Source organism: Microtus ochrogaster, chromosome 5, assembly GCF_000317375.1.
Source record: "Microtus ochrogaster isolate Prairie Vole_2 chromosome 5, MicOch1.0, whole genome shotgun sequence".
Taxonomy (NCBI): domain Eukaryota; kingdom Metazoa; phylum Chordata; class Mammalia; order Rodentia; family Cricetidae; genus Microtus; species Microtus ochrogaster.
In genome coordinates this window covers 76,528,524-76,546,124 of record NC_022012.1, presented here as the reverse complement: position 1 = coordinate 76,546,124, position 17,601 = coordinate 76,528,524, and the positions used below count along the sequence as shown (strand labels likewise).

General features: G+C 44.9%; 1 protein-coding gene across 5 annotated transcripts in view; it reads right to left on the bottom strand.

Moving 5' to 3' along the window:
- The window catches only part of Map2k5 (mitogen-activated protein kinase kinase 5), a 237,834-nt gene that overhangs the window by 82,993 nt on the left and 137,240 nt on the right, over positions 1-17,601 (bottom strand). For 3 of the 5 annotated variants that reach the window (XM_005347788.2, XM_026778920.1, XM_026778923.1), the window contains one exon: positions 3,481-3,510. The exons of the other annotated variants lie outside the window; for them this stretch is intronic. In XM_005347788.2, coding sequence (XP_005347845.1) covers positions 3,481-3,510 — 30 coding nt within the window. The remainder of the gene's footprint in view (positions 1-3,480; positions 3,511-17,601) is intronic. 5 annotated transcript variants of the gene reach the window in all.

Below are 17,601 nucleotides of genomic sequence, written 5' to 3'. Positions count from 1 at the left end.
GCCAGACGCTAGGGCAGCTTAAGCCAGCATTCCACACCTGGATCACATTTCCAACCTACTATTGTTTTCCTGATAACTGCAGCAGTAATGAAAGCTGCTGTAATGGAAGCCTCTAGCTTCTCGTAGAATCCAGACTGTATCCCTACAAGCCTGTGCTACTCCAGGTCTAAGGAAACCGTACAAGAGTTTCCAAACACCAAAGAGACCCAACTACACAAAACAATGACAGTCACACAGAAAGATGATCTCGAAGAAATCCAGCCTTTCACTGACACTGTCCGTGGGCACGGACTCCATCATGCCCAAGCCCTCCTCCCTCTCCTGCACCCCCACCTGACAGACACTGTCACCAAATGAGAGGACTGTTGAAGATGTCGTCAGCAGCACTGGCGCTGGGCCGAAAGAAGGAAGTCTGGAAGCTTGCTGCTCCTTCCGGCTTTGCCCTCTGCTCCAGAGGGTTTGGGGGCTGCTAAGAAGCAAATGGTGGCACCAGGGCCTCTTTGTGCTTTTGAAAGTGGCTTTATATCCATCCTTTCATTTGAGGAGCATACCTCTTAAATCAGAAAGAGGAGGCAAATACCAGAGATGAGGAAGACATGGTCTCAAACTTAGAAAGATAGAGCCGATTCTTTTGATGCAAGTTCTGACTCACCTCTGGGTTCTCAACTGGCCTTTTAAGGAAGGGAGTACCAGTCTGGTACCTTGATTTGACTTTAGGTTCAGAAAAGAAATTATCTGGAACTAACCCCAGCCCAGATATGGAGGAATTCAAAAGGACACAACCCGAGTGTTCAAGGGCGATACCTAGGATACTGTAGTCTTCAGTGTGGTGGACAGAGGACTGCTGGGTAAAGTGTGAAGCTTCTAGTCACTCCAGACAGTCAAAGGCAGGGCCATCTGCTTTTCAGATACCATGGTGTGGTTTGAGTTGATGAGACTCACAATCATTTTCAACTCCAGAGTCTGACCCACTCCTACCCACTCCACTTGAGAGTTAATGTTACCAAATCAGTCACAGTTCAGCAGTCAGTAATGGTGACTGCTTATGTTACCCAGGAAGGCTGTCTCACAGCATACAGGAGTTGAAGTGTGGCAGCGTGGAACAGAGTGAAGGTGTGCTCTCATGATCCAGTCTCTGCAGCACCTCAGAAACATACGTTTTTCCTTTACCTGTTCCACTTGAGGGAAGAAGAAAGGAGCAGGGGAGAAACTGATTGATTGACTGATTGGCTTTCAGATGCATGTGTGTGTCTGTGTGAGTATATGTGCATCACGTGCAAGAAGGTGCCTGCAGAGGCCAGAAGACAGCAGGACCCCCTGCAGCTGGAGTTACAGGCAGTTCTGAGCTGCCAAGCATAGGTGCCAGGACCCAAACCCTGGTCCTCTAGAAAAGTAGCGAGTGCTCTTGAATGCTGAGCATCTATCTCCCCAGCCCCCGGAAGGCATTTGTAAAGGATCTTCCCCAACCTTTCATCAAGCACACAAAGCCTGCAAGATAAATGTGAATCATGCTGTAAATCATTACTGCTTTTCAAAGTAGTGGATCACCTGAACTTCTGATGAAAGATCTGGGGAAGGACCTGGTGGCCTTCGAAACAAAGGCATCATTTTGGTGACAGCATTCCACCACATTCCAAGGAATAACCCCTTCCTATACGTTCCTTGGCACAAAGGTTATTGCTGATCAGGGAGATCAGCCGAGTAGAATTTTCCAACTTCCACTCAGCTGATCAAGTACAGTGTCACTCAGTGAAGCAACTCTGCCTGTTCCTTATCTGATTGTGACTTTCAAGGGCTCAAGGTCACACACAGGGACAACCACACCATAGACTTCTCACTTACTCAATGGCACCGCTTACTTTCTCTACATATTAGGAACCTTAAGGATAGGTCTACACTTTCAATTTTTGAAATTAAAAAAAATTATTTATTATGGGGAGACACATGTATGGAGGTCAGAGGTCACTTGTGGGAGTCAGTTTTCTCTACCACTCACTTGGGTGTCCCAGGGATCAGACTCAGGTCATCGGGTTTGCATGGCAAGCCATCTTGCTAGCCCTCAGTCTTTATCAGATGGCTTGTAAGCGTTCTATCAGGACTAGTTTAAGAGTTAGGTCACGTTCATTTTCACAGTTTTACAGGATTACATACATTAGTCACACACTGAATAGTTTAAAAATTACCAACAGACTTAAGAGCTTAACAAGATAAATGTTCAAATGAGTATAAATCTTGACAATTGATGTTAATCTGATGGACTACCTATAGGCTGGACGGCATGGCTGTCCATGTCAAAATTTCACTCCATGCTCGCGTGCGCCAAGGCGCTGCATTCTGGGTTTTTCTCTTTAAAGGAAAAAGATTATGCTCAAGCAAAGAGACTTTCCAATTTGAAAAGTGAGACTAACACTTCTGGACCTAACATCGTAGATGATTTCTCTTCTCCTTATCTGACGACTTCTAACTGTGAAGGAAAAGGGCTTCAAAAGAGACATTTCAGTGAGTGAAGGCTCTTTAAGTCCACATGGGTACTGGGAGAATATGCTGAGAAGCGCTTCTAAAGATGGTTAGGGAGAAGGCGCCCCCTCCTATTATTCAATAACCATGTTTGTGATGCATCTGCATAATCTAACCATGCATAAATTAGTATGTGTAATACAACACTTATTTGCATAATAATAGCAAGTTAATAGATGCTTAAAGAGCAGAGACCAACACCACCTTTAAATCAGACATGCCTCCAGGCACTTTGGCCTGTTCAGACCAAGATGCCAGAAAAACAGTACACATCAACCAGAAGAGACCCGTCAGCCGCTCATTCTTCATCCCTCTGGACGTTTCGCTTCCTGCCCCCCAACAGCAGGGAGTCATTTTCCAGCCACAAAATAGCTTTGTGTCTTAACTGCTTAGCATCCCTCTCTAGTAAAAACTGTGAAGAAATATAAAAATTTAGGATTTTCAATAACTGATAACAAACTATTTGTGAATAGGAAGGAGCAGAATCGAAAGGGTGTAACGTGGTCACAGTCACACGCACAAGAAACTGGGGGCTGTGCGCCTGCTAAAAACAATGACCCACAGTAGAAATTTTCATCTTTTGTTCTCATCTTTTAACTCAAATAATTTTAGTTGAATCCAACATGCTCATAAAAGGTATGAAAAAAGGGTGGGCCCTTCCTCCAACCTCGACATGAGCACATGGAGCTGGGCAGAGGGGACACCTCAAATGTCATACGAACAGGAGCATGGTGGTCTCAGTCAACCTCTAACAAGGGAAAAAAGTCTAGAGTTTTGTTTTTGATTTTTTTTTTTAAATAAAAAAACCAACAGAGACTTCTAATGATTCCTTTAAGATACTACTTTTCATTTTTACAGGACAGATTTATTTGTATGTGGCTCAAATGTTCACAATCGCTTCCTGTACCTTCATACATAGGAATAGATGTCACAGTGGCAAATGGCAGTAATGAACAATCTTACCTGAGGATATGGAAACCTCCCAAGAGCAAGCTGAGAAAGGAAATAATATTTGTCTAGTTATAGATTTGCATGCAGGGCAGATCTCCTTAAGACAGACAAGGACTACATTTCAGAATTGCATCTATCAAATTAAAAAATAAAAACATCTACACCACTAGTGCATGAACTAAATCATTGCTGTAATTACATTAAAAGCTGTATTTAGAATGGACCTCTTTAATGAACAATATTTTATCTCTGATAAAAAAATCCTAATTTTAATAACTGAACATTCTCCCACATACTTTCTCTTAGGTGCATTTTCAACTCTGGGGCATTATTCACATGTATGTGTGTGACAGTGTCCTCGAGACAGGGATGTACAAGTCTGTGGGCCTTCCTCCTGTAAGATGGGATCTAGTTGGTTCCAGAGCACAGCTCTGCGGGTTTAGGCTACAAGTCTGGAGGAAGGGTTGTAAGGAGTGTGTGGGCTGTCGTATGAAATTGAAACCTGGGCTGTTTTTCTCACCCACTTACTGTTTTACACTTTCCTACCAGTTAGAGGCCCTACTGGTATGGAACTGGCCATGGAAGGCTGTGAAGGAGGAGGCCTCAGTCTGAACCTGGGAGAATGATTCCCCCGCCCCAAGCCAATTTAGATTTGTATACTGCTCTTTTGTTTCTGGGCTAGCCACTTTCATTAACCCACATGTAAAAACTAAGTGACTCAGACACGTATAGGCTTGACATAATGTAATAAGATCAGATTGAACAAACATACCACAACCTGTTTACATCTATCTATCTATCTATCTATCTATCTATCTATCTATCTATCTATCTATCTATCTATCTATCTATCTATCTATCTATCTATCGAGACCGGGTCTTTGTATATAGTCCTGTTCTGTATACCAGGCTGACCTCAAACTCACAGATCCACCTGCCTCTACCTCCCAAGCGCTGGGATTCAAGGTGTGCACCACCACCCAGCTTTCCATAACCTATTTAAAGGAAACAATGGTGGGAACATACAGGTTCCCAGTGTAGCCCACTCTCCGTTCTCCACACACATCTGTAACTTTCCGCAAAGCAGAAGTGTAACATCAAGGAAGCAAGAAGGCATCTGAGCACACGGCATACAGAGCAGATATGAACTCTAGAGTCCCTCGAGGGCTTCTCACACTGTTGGTCAAGAGAAATCGAGGGGCTGTCCCCCAAGTCCGCTTTTAATCCACTGCTTCTTCCAGCACATTGCACTGTCTTCTGAGACCTGGACAGCTGCACACTTGTTTCAAAGACACCGATGCTGCTCAAACACTTCTGAAACTCCTCTTTTACAATGGTGTTTAAAATCATTTCAAGAAACAAAAGCACACTTTCCTCACTTTATGAGAACTAATTGAAGCTTGGATTTAGAAAGATGGCCCCTAGCTTGGTGATCATGTGACTTCCGTGTAGCCTGGTGCCTGAATGATCCATGTAGATTCAAACCCTGAATACCTACAAAGATCACTTACTAAGGACAGACTGGGGTGTTGAGGTTTTCTAAAGTCTAAAGGCAGTTGAACAGCAATGTAACAGGGAGGAGCCATGCGACTGGATGGTGGATTCCTTTAAAAAGGCCAGCACTCATCTGGATATTTGTGTGTGCACATGTGTGTGCTGTATGTTGGAATATCTAATTAAGCACCACCTTCTACTCATATATCTGATATAGATATATAGATATATATATCACAAAGTATATAAATTTTCAAGATATAAATTTATAGTATCGTTATTTCCTTTGATGGATTTTCTTAATCTTCACATACAAATGAGAAAACATACAAAATGAAGGCACAGGAAAGAGGATGGATGTTCACTTTTATCGGTCCAGGGTTTTGTGTGATTCGGGCTGCTGTCTAAATGCTGTTAAACCGCCCCACTCTTCTCCCGCCTAACACAGCTGGAGGTTTGTCTTAGCTCTGAAAAAAAATACAGCGTGTGACTGTCAATGAGTGTGCACACTGACTCTGGAGACACTATGATCTGCTGCGGTGGGTGTACCACTCTGTAATGACCCAACAGGCAGTGAGAAGTGACCAAAAGCTGTCACCTTTATCACACTGATCTGTGGAGTGTACCTTTCATCCGGGGTAAAGAAACAACAGAAGGAGGACCTCTCATCTAAAATGGCCAAGAGCCTGAAAACTGGTATAATACATCTTCCAGAAATATGTCACTATCCATGTGAGTGCATGTTGACACATCAATGGGGACGATGGAAGATTTCTGCCCACATGGTTGACTGGCAGAAGCAACTTGTCTACAACACATACCAGCAAGAGCTAGAGCTAAAAGACCACGGTGCCAACGTTTTTGGTTCTTGAAGTTTAAAGAATCAAGAGATGAGACAGGTGTGGTAGTGTTTGTCTGTTATCTCAGCACTTTAGACAGCTATGGGAGTAGGATCCTGATCTCAACATCAGCCTGGGCCACATAGTGAGGTCTGCCCCCAAAACAAACACATACAAATCAAATAGGAAGGCTTAAGAAACAAGAGAAGGATAATGTGAGAACTGAATCTCTCTCATCTTACACAAGGCCTCTGACTTGCCAGTCACCATTGGCCTACAGCTGGGATCTAGCATACAGAAGCGTGTGCATGCATGCACCTGATCCCTCTGTCATATCCAGAACAGGGAAGCAAAGATGGCTGGTGTCATTCATTGAAGACACTGCTATGCAGCAGATCAGAAAGGACTTGGTGTAGTGGGTTGGTGGCCCCTCTGCTCAGTCTGCTTAGGAACAGACAGCAGTGGCTGACTTGGGCAAGCAGCATTCTTGGGTTTAACTTTGTTTTGTGTTTCCCTGACTTCTATCCATTGGGACTTCAGTCCTACCTGACATCTTACAGGTGTGAATTTTTTAGATTTACATGACACAGAAGGGTCCCTTGCCTTCAGTACAGGATGGCCACTTCCTCTTTTATGGAGTGTCATCTCTGGGCTGCTATGGCAGCAGGCTTAAGTCCCAGCTGTACACTAGTGAGCTCAGGCGGAGTGTGACTGGGCTTCATTGAAGGCAGTTGTTTGAAGACCCTGTCAGAGGACTCTGCCTTCCACGCATGTCCTCACCCTTCAGTCTAATGTAGCCCTAGAGCTGTTCACTCTCTATGACAAAGGCGGAAGGAGACACACACGGTAGGCCCAGAACCCCTTTGCCGAGCTATCAGGTGGAAGCAGAATGCACACTCTGAGCAGACATGGCTGCACCAAGAACTTCTCCACAAAAGTCAGAACGCATACTGAACCCTACGGGGAGGGAGCACATACGCTGTAAACATTCAGATGGCTGGGCCTAGCTGGCCGGTGTCTCTTAGCCTACTGGCCTATTAATCAACTTGCATTTCCCCAGTTTTTATTGTCAAGGTATTATAAATTAGGAAACTTACAAAAGAGAGTATGTAATCTTCTCTGAAATGGCCTGCAGATATGTCACTGTACTAAATGTGTTTCAGATTTAATGAAGCTTTAATGTCCTTTTTAATTTTGCCTGTTTCTGTATCACCAGGGGTCGGGCAAGGCAATCAGCACTCAAGAGGGTGGTTTGGTTTAAAACTAGGAAAAACTCATTTGCTTATGAGTTGCACTGTATTTTCTTAATTAAATTTACTGAGTAAAATGGTTTAAGTTCAGCCAACCAATGACCTCTGTGTGTAGATTTAGATTTATAAATAGGTTAACAGTTAAAGTAAAGGGGGAGGAAAAGAAAGATTGCAACAAAGCAAACAGATTAGGGCTTAGCCAATAGGAATCGCCACTCGCTGTCATCTTTACAAGGGAAGCATTTAAATATAGGCAGCTTAAGTCCAGTGTTTGCTTTTTTTTTTTTTAAGTGTACTGAGAAATGAAGACATGCAAGCAATCCATCAGCAGACCTTCTCGTCCTTTTATTCCCAAGAGGAGTACAGCCGACTCTGCACAGGACCTGACACAGGTTTACTGTGTGGTGCTGCAGAGGAGGTGGGCAGAGACAGGGAAAGGATTCTTTTTAATGTTAAATAAACAAGTGCATTTTAATTCCAAACATTTGAGAGCCAACAAACTGCTCAACAGGGGTTACCGGATGCTTCTTGCCTAAAGGGCAGGAAAAGGAGGCTGTGGCCAGGGTCACAAGTTGGGAATGCACTGAAGTAACAGGAACCACTAACTTTAACCGTGACCCTGGAAACGGTCCTCAGAGTGATCTACTGATCTCTGATTTAACCGTGACCCTCGAAATGGTCCTCAGAGTGATCTACTGATCTCTGATTTGACCGTGACCCTCGAAACGGTCCTCAGAGTGATCTACTGATCTCTGATTTGACCAACCATAACCTACCAATTGTTCTTGAGGCAGCAGCACAAGTACACCGGGTTTTAAAGCGTAAACAATAAATATATTTGGGCCTCTGTGTGTGTGTGTGTGTTAGAGGGAGACACAGAGAGAGAGAGGGGAGGGAGGAGAACCCTTTTGTATTTTAACAGAAAGTTGTGGTAAAAACATTTACGAAGTAACAACACGACAGGAAACTAACAAGCACCAGGTAACTAGGAAGAGGGGAAATGCGCCGCAGCCAGGAGTGGCGGGCAGACCCTGCACAGGTCGCCTCCTCAGGCCATCCGCAATGCAATAGGACAAGGTTTACAGTTACACTTGCACTAAAAAGCACTCGGTTTTGTTTTTTTTAAAATTCTCAATTTAGACATATCCTATGTTTCTCAGCATAACTGCAAATTGAAAATAAGTGTTTCCAATATAGCTGAAGGGAGACTTTATAGTTCGAGATGTTTTAAAATTTGTTCTTAATTACCTTGTGTGCATCTTACACAATTAAACTTCCATCTACGGATTTTGCATTTAGATTGTATGATGCAGTTAAGCCTCCATTTCATAAAAACACGACAGACACTTGGTGCATTCAGACATAGGGAAAGTTAAAAAAAAACAAAAACAAAAACAAAAATGGACTTAACTACTCAATGACATAAAATTCCCCAGCTGAGGTTTCATCCCCAGACCAATTCGCTCAGGCCTGAAGAAAGAGCTTAAATCACCTCAAACTATGTTGGGGAAGGCCCACGATAAATATTAAACACTTTAAAATCTACCCTGTGATTTGACTTTTCTTCCCATGTATCAATTTCACTGTCCGCTTACGGAATGGTTTCAAGACAATCCAAAGGATATAACAGCAATTTGCCAGTGTTAAAGAGCTTCGGAGGTTAAACTGACAACAAAGAACGCAGAAACACAAAGCATCGTGAAGTAGGGTTTCAATTAAATAGGGAGGATTTAGCAATGCAGGACCAAAAAAAAAGAGTTACAAATTAATTTAATCTTCTGCCTATAGTTTGCAGCTGCACTCCAAAGTGTCTAGGGCTTAAGAACAAAGCCTTGCAAGGCCTTGGAGTGAGGGAAGCTTCAATTTTTAATGTATAACGCCATTAGCTGCTAACTTGTGGAATCTGCGACCCCTGTGGAGGGGCATAAGCGCGAGTAACAGAGACTGATGAAATGACATATCTGTTCGTGTCTAGAACCACGAGGAAGAGGGTTATTACCAACACCATCAGGCCCCACAGAAATCTGCCCTAATAACCTTTGGGACCCTCCATAGCCTCAGTTCCCACTACATCAAATATATTGAAATCAAAACCTAATTCACTTTAATTAAAGACAATTAGTTTGTTTTACTATTATTGTTTAACTCATATGATGTGGTAATGCATTGGAAATTAAAGATGGGATAATAAATGTAATGAAGGTGGCACTACCTTCCCATCTATGCTTGGTGCGATTAGCTTCTCACTGGCATCTACCTCAGCAAAGCTCAAGAGCGGATCATGAGAAGCCGCACAGAGGTATCTCGTCTGCAGAGAATACGGGAGAGCTGAGGCTGTCTCTTTCCTTATTCAATTTATACTTATCTTGACATAATGCTTTCCTACAAACTCCAAGGATTTCTTTAACACAAACAGAATTATGGCCCAATGGAGGCACCAGAAGCTTAATTAATTTGCCCAAGGTCATACTGTAAGTTGGTGGCAAAGCTTGTTAAATTATTAGAACGCTGGGCTCTACAGATGTTTTGGCAATGGCAGGGAACCCTGTCTGCAAAGGCCCTGGAGACTTCCGGTGCACTGGGTGAACCTCAGCAAATAACTCATTATGCCTGCACGAAGTGAGCCAAGTGCCCCGAGAGCTGGGAAATAACGTTTTTTCCCTCTTTGTGCAGAAAGAGCCTAGCTGGGAGGTTCCCACCAGGCTTGCTCCTTAGCGCGTGCCAGAGTTTCTAAAGGAAATCCCCATCTTCGCCAGACTCCGCGGACCCCGAGTAGATTTATTGTAACTTAAGGAGCCCAAACGCAGTAGCACAAAAGGATAAATCAAGCACTTCTCTATCACTCAGAAGGTCTTGCGTTCTACACCAGATTACCAGTAATCACGGAGGAAAGACGGCATTACAAACAAATGATTCTAATACAGCGTTGCTGTTTTTCTAATTAGAAATGGGCTGATTACAGTGGATGCTTAAGTGGGGAGAGGGCAACAGTAATTCACAAACACAATATCCTAATGCTGGTCCTTTAATTGCTTTATTTGTTTCACTGTTAGAAATGATTGCTTGTTGTGGCCCGACCGCAAACACTCGGAAGCATGATACATTGAGGTCTCAACCTGGGCAAACTGTACCTAAACTTACACTTTATTGCAGCTTAGCTCACAATCTTCACCTAATATAGGGTTATATCCCAGTGCAGCAGGAGGATAAATCATCCTGGAATATTACTCCGGCAAAGTTTAGCTGCGACTGCAGCATATGTGCTTTCGAGCCACTGAAGCAAAGGCCCATAAAATACACTAATTACTGGAAGTTATGGTCACTGAGTGATTGATAGCGCTCTGCGAGGCAACTTCCTCATTTTCAACTCTTTTGACGGGCTCATCCGCCACATAGCGATTACTAATTCATGACCCACCCCTGAGGCATCAGTACCTTTACTCCTAATTCTCCTGCTATCAGAGCTGGACAGTGTCTCTTCTTCATCCGGAAGGGCCAGCAAGGATGATAGGAAGTAGACGCCATGCTGAATGCTATTGTTTTGAATCTTTAAAGGTTGCTTGGGCTTCTTAACCCTGCTGACCTGAAACATAATCCTTCTCCTATACTGCTATTTTGCTTACATCATATTTTTTCTGTATGTGAATATGTAAATATGAGTGTGTGCATGCGCAAGCCTATCTATCTGTCTACCTATACGACATTAAACCAAGACCTGGCTGAACAACTTTTGGGCTGAATACTGTATTTTAAGGTAATATATTAATTTCATCTAGGCTGCAGTAAATATAAAGGTGCTAATTGTTAAACTGAATAAAAAAAATGGGGAAAGAAAAGCCTCACTATTTAAAAGAACCCACTTTTGTGGCCTTGTAGACATCCTAATTGTTCTAGGCTGATTTCCATCAGTAGCTCTGCTCACAGAAATGCTAATTAAAACATCTGGGCATATAACAAAATCTCTAAAAGTCACTTAAAAACAACTGCAAAAAAGGTCCTCTTTGATGGCAGTCCGTGCATTAGAGTGAGATTTTGAATTAGAAAGATGTAAAGTTGAGTTAGGATGGATGAAAGCAACCATTTACGTTTCTAATAGAAAAATCATTATTATTCAAAAGACTGCACAGCCCTAACTGCAGGAGAAAGGGTGGTTCCTATCTGCACCTTAGCCTGTGCGACAGATGACAAATGGAACCTGCCTGCTCTTCAGGATATGGCTCCCACACATCCTCTTGCTCTTCCTCCTCTGCGGGACACCTGTTTCAGAAGAAGCCTCTGGCCATACCTGTGCAGATAAATCCATACAATTCTCGGCCCATACTTTTTCCTCGGGAATTTTATAACAACCTACTTGGTAAAGGTCAGTAGTCATCATCTCCCCGTGTCTTTAATACCTGGTGGATTTTAGCCCTGTGTACAGGTAAACACTAAGCCACGAGTATTTTACGTTCTTCATGACACCAGAAATACTAGGGCCAAGGACAGGCATTAGGTGTTTATGCTAAACTGGGATGGAGACACTTGTCTGGTCAGCCTAGAAGGGCATGTTCAGGTTGCTTCTAGCTAGCAAGCCAAAATAACCACACTACACGCTCTTCAGCATCAGGATCGGATGATAACAGAGCCCTCTTACCTAACACATCACTACGTAGAATGATCAGCAACTACCAACTGCACATATTTAAACATTATAATTAATTTACATGGATTATTTCTTTTTTTAAAAATGTATTTATTTTATGTATATATGTTCTTGTCTACATGTACATCTGCATAACAGAAAGAGGGCATTGGATCTCATGCCAGTTATGAGATGGTTGTGAGCCACCATGTGGGTGCTGGGAATTGAATTCAGGACCTCTGGAAGAGCAGTCTTTTCTCTTAACCACTGAGCCACCTCCCGACCCTGGGTTATTTCTTATTAAAGACTTAGGAATGGAAAGCCATCTCCCGTGTTTAATTCCAACCACCAGAAGCCTTATAAGGACTGAGACGTGACTTCCTTCCGGGTGATGTGTAATGCCGGCCTCTGACAACAGCAGCTTCAACCATGCCACATCTCTTAGGAGGTCAGCCTCTGTGGGCTCCAACACTAAACTGCTCCCTGAGGTCGTGCAGTTGAGGAGATTAGGAAAACACCAGGGCTGGGGTTTAGCCTCCAGAGCTTAAATGAATGGACACTTCTAGTTCTAGGTCAAGGTCAAGGTCAAGGGAGTCGAAATGGGAGGGTACCAGGACACCGCCTTTGGTGCGTGCTGCTGCTCAGGCAGGAAGTCATCTGCCCCACTCATCAAAGCCTTCACTCAACACATTTCTCCCAGAGATGACGTCACACAGCCCACTAACCAGGGTGCTTTTACAGAGTGACCTTGGTGCTTCCTTAGCAGTAACCTAAGCTGTTTCAGCAACACATAGCAGAACTCATTTTCTGTCATTCCTGAGGTTGGAGCTCAGCAGACCTGCAGCTTCCACCAGCTTACATGATATGACGTACCAGGAAGTCTAAGCTCACCACGATGTGGCAAAGGAGGAGTGCCCATGTAAGTAACGCCAGAATAGCTATGCCCCAGCCGCCCTGCCCTCCACCCTTCACCTGCCGCACGTGCTGGTGAAGCAGGGTGGATCTCCTACTTATCTTAAGCACTACCCGAATGCAAGCTCCCGGAACCCTTCCTGCTGAAAGAAAGGCATGGCTGAACCCTGCTAGAACTCCAGACTCATGGGATCCTGAGCAATAAATGCTATTTTAAGGACTAATTTGGAGTAGCTTTATTAAGCAGCAATGGAGGGACCCAAGGCTCTCCCAGGCTTTGGCGGCAGCCCTCCCTCTCATCAGGGAAGCTGTCCAGTCAGGAGCTCCCAGGGGCAGAGTCTGGACTCTCAGCGCCAACACAGGGTAGCACACTGAACTCTTACCCACCACTGCCTATTACCTCAGACATATCGGAGACCAGGTTAACCCATGAATGAAGTGAACCAGAGTACTGTTGCTTTTTTTTTTTTTTTTTTGATTTTCAAGACAGGGTTTCTCCGTAGTTCTTTTTGGTTCCTGTCCTGGAACTAGCTCTTGTAGTCCAGGCTGGCCTTGCACTCACAGAGATCCGCCTGCCTCTGCCTCCCGAGTGCTGGGATTAAAGGTGTGCGCCACCACTGCCCAGCCTGTTGCTTTTTAACTAAGAAAAAACTATAGAACTCAATGACTCGTGCCCCCTAGACCGAGGAAGCCACTCCAGAGGTGGCATGCGCCCACCCCACCACACACTGCGTATATCGTGCCCCTCTGTGGGACTGAGGCTGTCAGGTATGACACCTGGTGCTCTTGTCTCTCTAGAGCTGTTGGCATCCTCTGCCTCCCGAGTGCTGGGACTGACTAAAGGTGTGCGCCACTACACTCAGCTGTGGCATACTTCTTACAGTGACTTTATGGGGCTGTTAATTTTAAATATTCATAAAATCGTCCAGACAAATCTTGCTTCCAAGAACCTGTCTACTTGTTACCTTGTAAGTGTAACATGGAAAGGGACTGTATTGCCAGCACCCAGTAAAGTGTCTGACAGTTCTCTCTCTCTCTCTCTCTCTCTCTCTCTCTCTCTCTCCCCCTCTCCTTTTCCCCCTCTCTCCCTCTCTTTCTCTCTCCTCTCTGTCTTTTTTTTTTAACTTTTCTTTTTGTAGCTCTGTCTGTCCTGACACTTACTATGTAAACCACGCTGGCCTTGAACTCACAGAGATCTGTCTGTTTCTGCCTCCTGAGTGCTGGGATTAAAGGCGTGCACCACTTTGTCTGACTGCTTGCAAAAAAACATTTATATGTATTATAAAAATTCACATTATAAGGACAAAAATGTTGCCACTTAGAAATGAGATTAGCGTTTTGTTTTTTCCTATTTGAACTGCCAGGAGGAAAGGCACCCCAAACACACGGCTCTCTCCAGACACGTTCTCTGATGAGTTCCTCTTTTGTTTCTCACATTGCGATCGCTCACCTGTTTTTTTTTTTTTTCATTTTCCTTCCTCCCTGTTTGTTTTGCTTTTCTCTGCAAGTTCTCTTACTACAGCAGCCTGTAGTCTCTGGAGCATAGTATTGTGTCTCGCTCCTGAAGGCATGTTTCATTGTTTATTCCAATTGTTTCTCACAGCATAGGTTAGGCCCTCACATTGCTTGTTCTCAGTGATTTTAGACCTCTGTTCTCACTCTGAAAGTTCTTCTCAGATATCTCATTAAGTGTAAGCCACAACTGTAATCCTAGCAACTCAAGAAGCAGAAGGGGAGGCTAGCCACAAGTTCAAGGCCAGCCTGGTCTACACAGCGAGTACTAGGTCAACTTGGGCTACAGAGTGAAAACTGCTCCTGTGTGGACAATGACAACTGGCTGAGAGCTTCCTATGAGCTTCACCTGCTTGGGGGGCTCTTGGCAAACACCCAACCTGTGGATCCATTAGACTGCAGGCCAGAGTTCCCTGGAGAAAGTCCCTGCCTATCTCCTGCCTGTGGTCTTGGCCACTGCTGACCCAGGAACAATACGGGGTTATGCAGCAGTCAGAATCTCTTCTTGGTTACAGGACCAGGTTTCTATGGTCCCAGATGCCATCTATTTTCCTAGAACCTCTCGGTCTCATGTTGGGCCTGGGGAGGGTCATATGTCGAGTTGGGATGTGGTCTGTGGTTATCAGCTTTACTGCCTCTCAAACAGACTCTGAGGGCTGGGGCTCTGCACTTGCCTATTACATGCAAGGTCTTGGTTTAACCCACAAAAGAGAGGGAAAAACAAACCTATGAGACAGTTCTCTAGGCCCCATCTTTACTCCCACCTCCAGATACTGGGAACCCAGCTGTGGAGCTTTGAGGTGCTCTACTCCAGCAAGGCTGCTGCCCTGCGTGCCCTGCTGCTGAAGGATACCTTCGCTCTGCCAAGTGCTGTTTTTCACCAGACCCCCGCTCCCTCACATCCAAAATCTGATGGTGGCTGTCGCAAACTAGGCTGGGTCTGCAGAGACTGACTGGAAAGGCAGCACTGTGGAGAGAGATTGGAAGGCTGCATGTCCAGAGGCCTAGTTCTTGTCCTCTCTAACAGCCGTTCTCTGGCCACCTTCGTGTCTGAACATCCTGTGACGGACAGATCGAAAGCTTCCACCAACCTGAAAGCTAAGGACGCCATCAGACAGCACCTTGGCCTATAAGGAAGCTTCCCCTCCCCTCTGTAACTGCCTCTCTGATGCACCACTGGTGTAAGTGGACTTGCCTTGATTCATGACTTTCTTTGCTCTGTAAAAGCAGAAAACCTCACGACACTGCTTCCACGTTGGAATAAGGAATTTGGGAGAATGTAGATCTGTGTTCTCGGACCACGGTCCCACGAAATGGTCCAGAATCAACTACTGTTTCTTCCCTGTAGACGAGAGCTGCGGCTGTGGTACTGACTCCGCCCTCCCTCGTGTCTTCGTGGCACTATGCCTTCATTTGTGGCTATTTTCAGTACAGCTTGAGGTGAATGGAAACTCATCTTTAGTCAAAGTGGCTGATTTTTTTTTTTTTTTTTGTGACCTAGATGTGAACATTTTAGACGCTGTGGCTGAGGTGGGATTTGAATCTGGGTCTGCTGCTTTGACGAAGAGAAACCATTTCTTTATGCACAAACACGAATGGGCACTGCCAGCAAAGGCATCATCAGACACAAACCCTGGCCTTTGTTTTCAGGAACTACTTTAAAACTACTATAAAAGTTGGAGATCCTGAGCGTCCACCGGGGTGCTGGATAGTGTAGGTCGTAAGACAGTGAGACTGGAAGTCTGTATAAATTACTCAACTACGAACAGGAAATGCTTATGTGACAAGCCAGAGGAGATGGCGGTCCTCTCAGCTGCCGAGTCAGAGTCCCATCATGAAGGTCACATATTCAAATGACATCTTGGGCAGACGAAGGAAAATAGCATTCACGTGACAGGAGAGTGTCATAGTACATGGATTTATTTTGGTAAAGGAAATTCTAAACTTTGAGAAAGGGCTAGGGGCACAGTTCAGGTAGAACACATACCCTGTGGAATGCCATCCGTAGTATTACAAAGGGAAAAAAAAAGCCTTAAGAAAAACTCTGTCAAAACAATAGAGCCCATAGAAATCCTGAGACAGCGGTGTTACTTTGATGACAATGACCTTGTGTGGCTCTCTGAGTATGTTCTCCACCTATCTGGAGACATCTTTCTAAGCCTTGCGCCTTGCTTTCATCATTTAACACATCATTCAAAGCACTTCAATAAAGCAGCGCTCGTGCTGGAGAGGGGCCTCGCAGGACTGGATGACACACCAATTAACCAAGCGTGTCGAGCCAGCCTGCTCTGCGCCTCAGACTCAGGAGACTGGGAGCGAAGCTGCAAACAAAGGCGGCAAGAGCGGGAACAAAGTGAAAAGAGCAAGTGTGCACTGGAGACGGACTCGCGTCTGACTCCTGCAGAGATGTCCATCAGGACACCACCGCTTACCCCAACCTCAGCGAGGTCTGCGAGAGCCCTCCCGACAGCCCCTCAGCAAAGGCCTGTGGGACTGCAGCCTTTCCAAGGGAAGTTTCTGATTGTTTTGTTTACTTCATTTAAAATGGTTTATTTATTTCTTGAGACAGATTTACACTATGTGCCCTGGCTGGTCTGGAGCTCAATACATAGACTAGACCAGATCTGTCTGCCTCTCCCTCCTTAGTGCTGGGACTAAAGGTGTATTCTAACATATTCAGCCTTGAGCCCCCTCCGTGTGTGTGTGTGTGTGTGTGTGTGTGTGTGTGTGTGTATGTGTGGGTGTGAGTGCATACATGTGAAGCATGTGACAGAGCACACCTGGGCCACACTGAGTGCACGTACTGAGGTCAAGGAGCACTTCGTGATCATTGCACTTTTAAGTAGGTTCCAAAGACCATCAGGCTGGCAGAGCAAGAGTCTTTACCCACTGGACCATCCCACCAGCCCCTGTGCATTTTTTAAAGATGAGGTCTTTCTATGTACCTCAGGCTAGCCTCAAACTCAAGATCCTCTTGCCTCCACCTCTGGAATACTGGGGTTCCAGATGGGCTCCACCATGCCAGACACCTGGTTCCTTTTTAATATGCATGCTTTGTGCGGGGCACACAAGGTGAGAGGAGGGAGCACATTGGCTTTCCTCTCTAGAAAAGCCATCTTGTGAACACGGGGCTGTTTACCTCCTGTTTAGAGGGTTATGTTGTGATTCAAACGGCATAATATGAACAATAATTAATTAGGGAAAAGCCAAGGGAGTAAACTCTTCCTCAGTCACTGTCTGCGAGATGAGGTAAGTACTGCACAGCTTGTGGAATTAAGATGATGCTCCAGTGTTTCTGGAATCCCCACCCTCAGGATTAGGCAAAACCCTTCAGACTCGGTGAAAATAAAGCCCTTGTTTTTGCATGCCAGGCCTTTTTATCCTCAAGTTTATCTCTGAAGTACTGACGGCAGCACCAGGTGAACAAGTCTAAACATCACCCAGCCACGGGGCTGGCATGAGCTTTCTAAAAGCGGCAAACAGGACCCCCCCCCCCCCCCCCCCC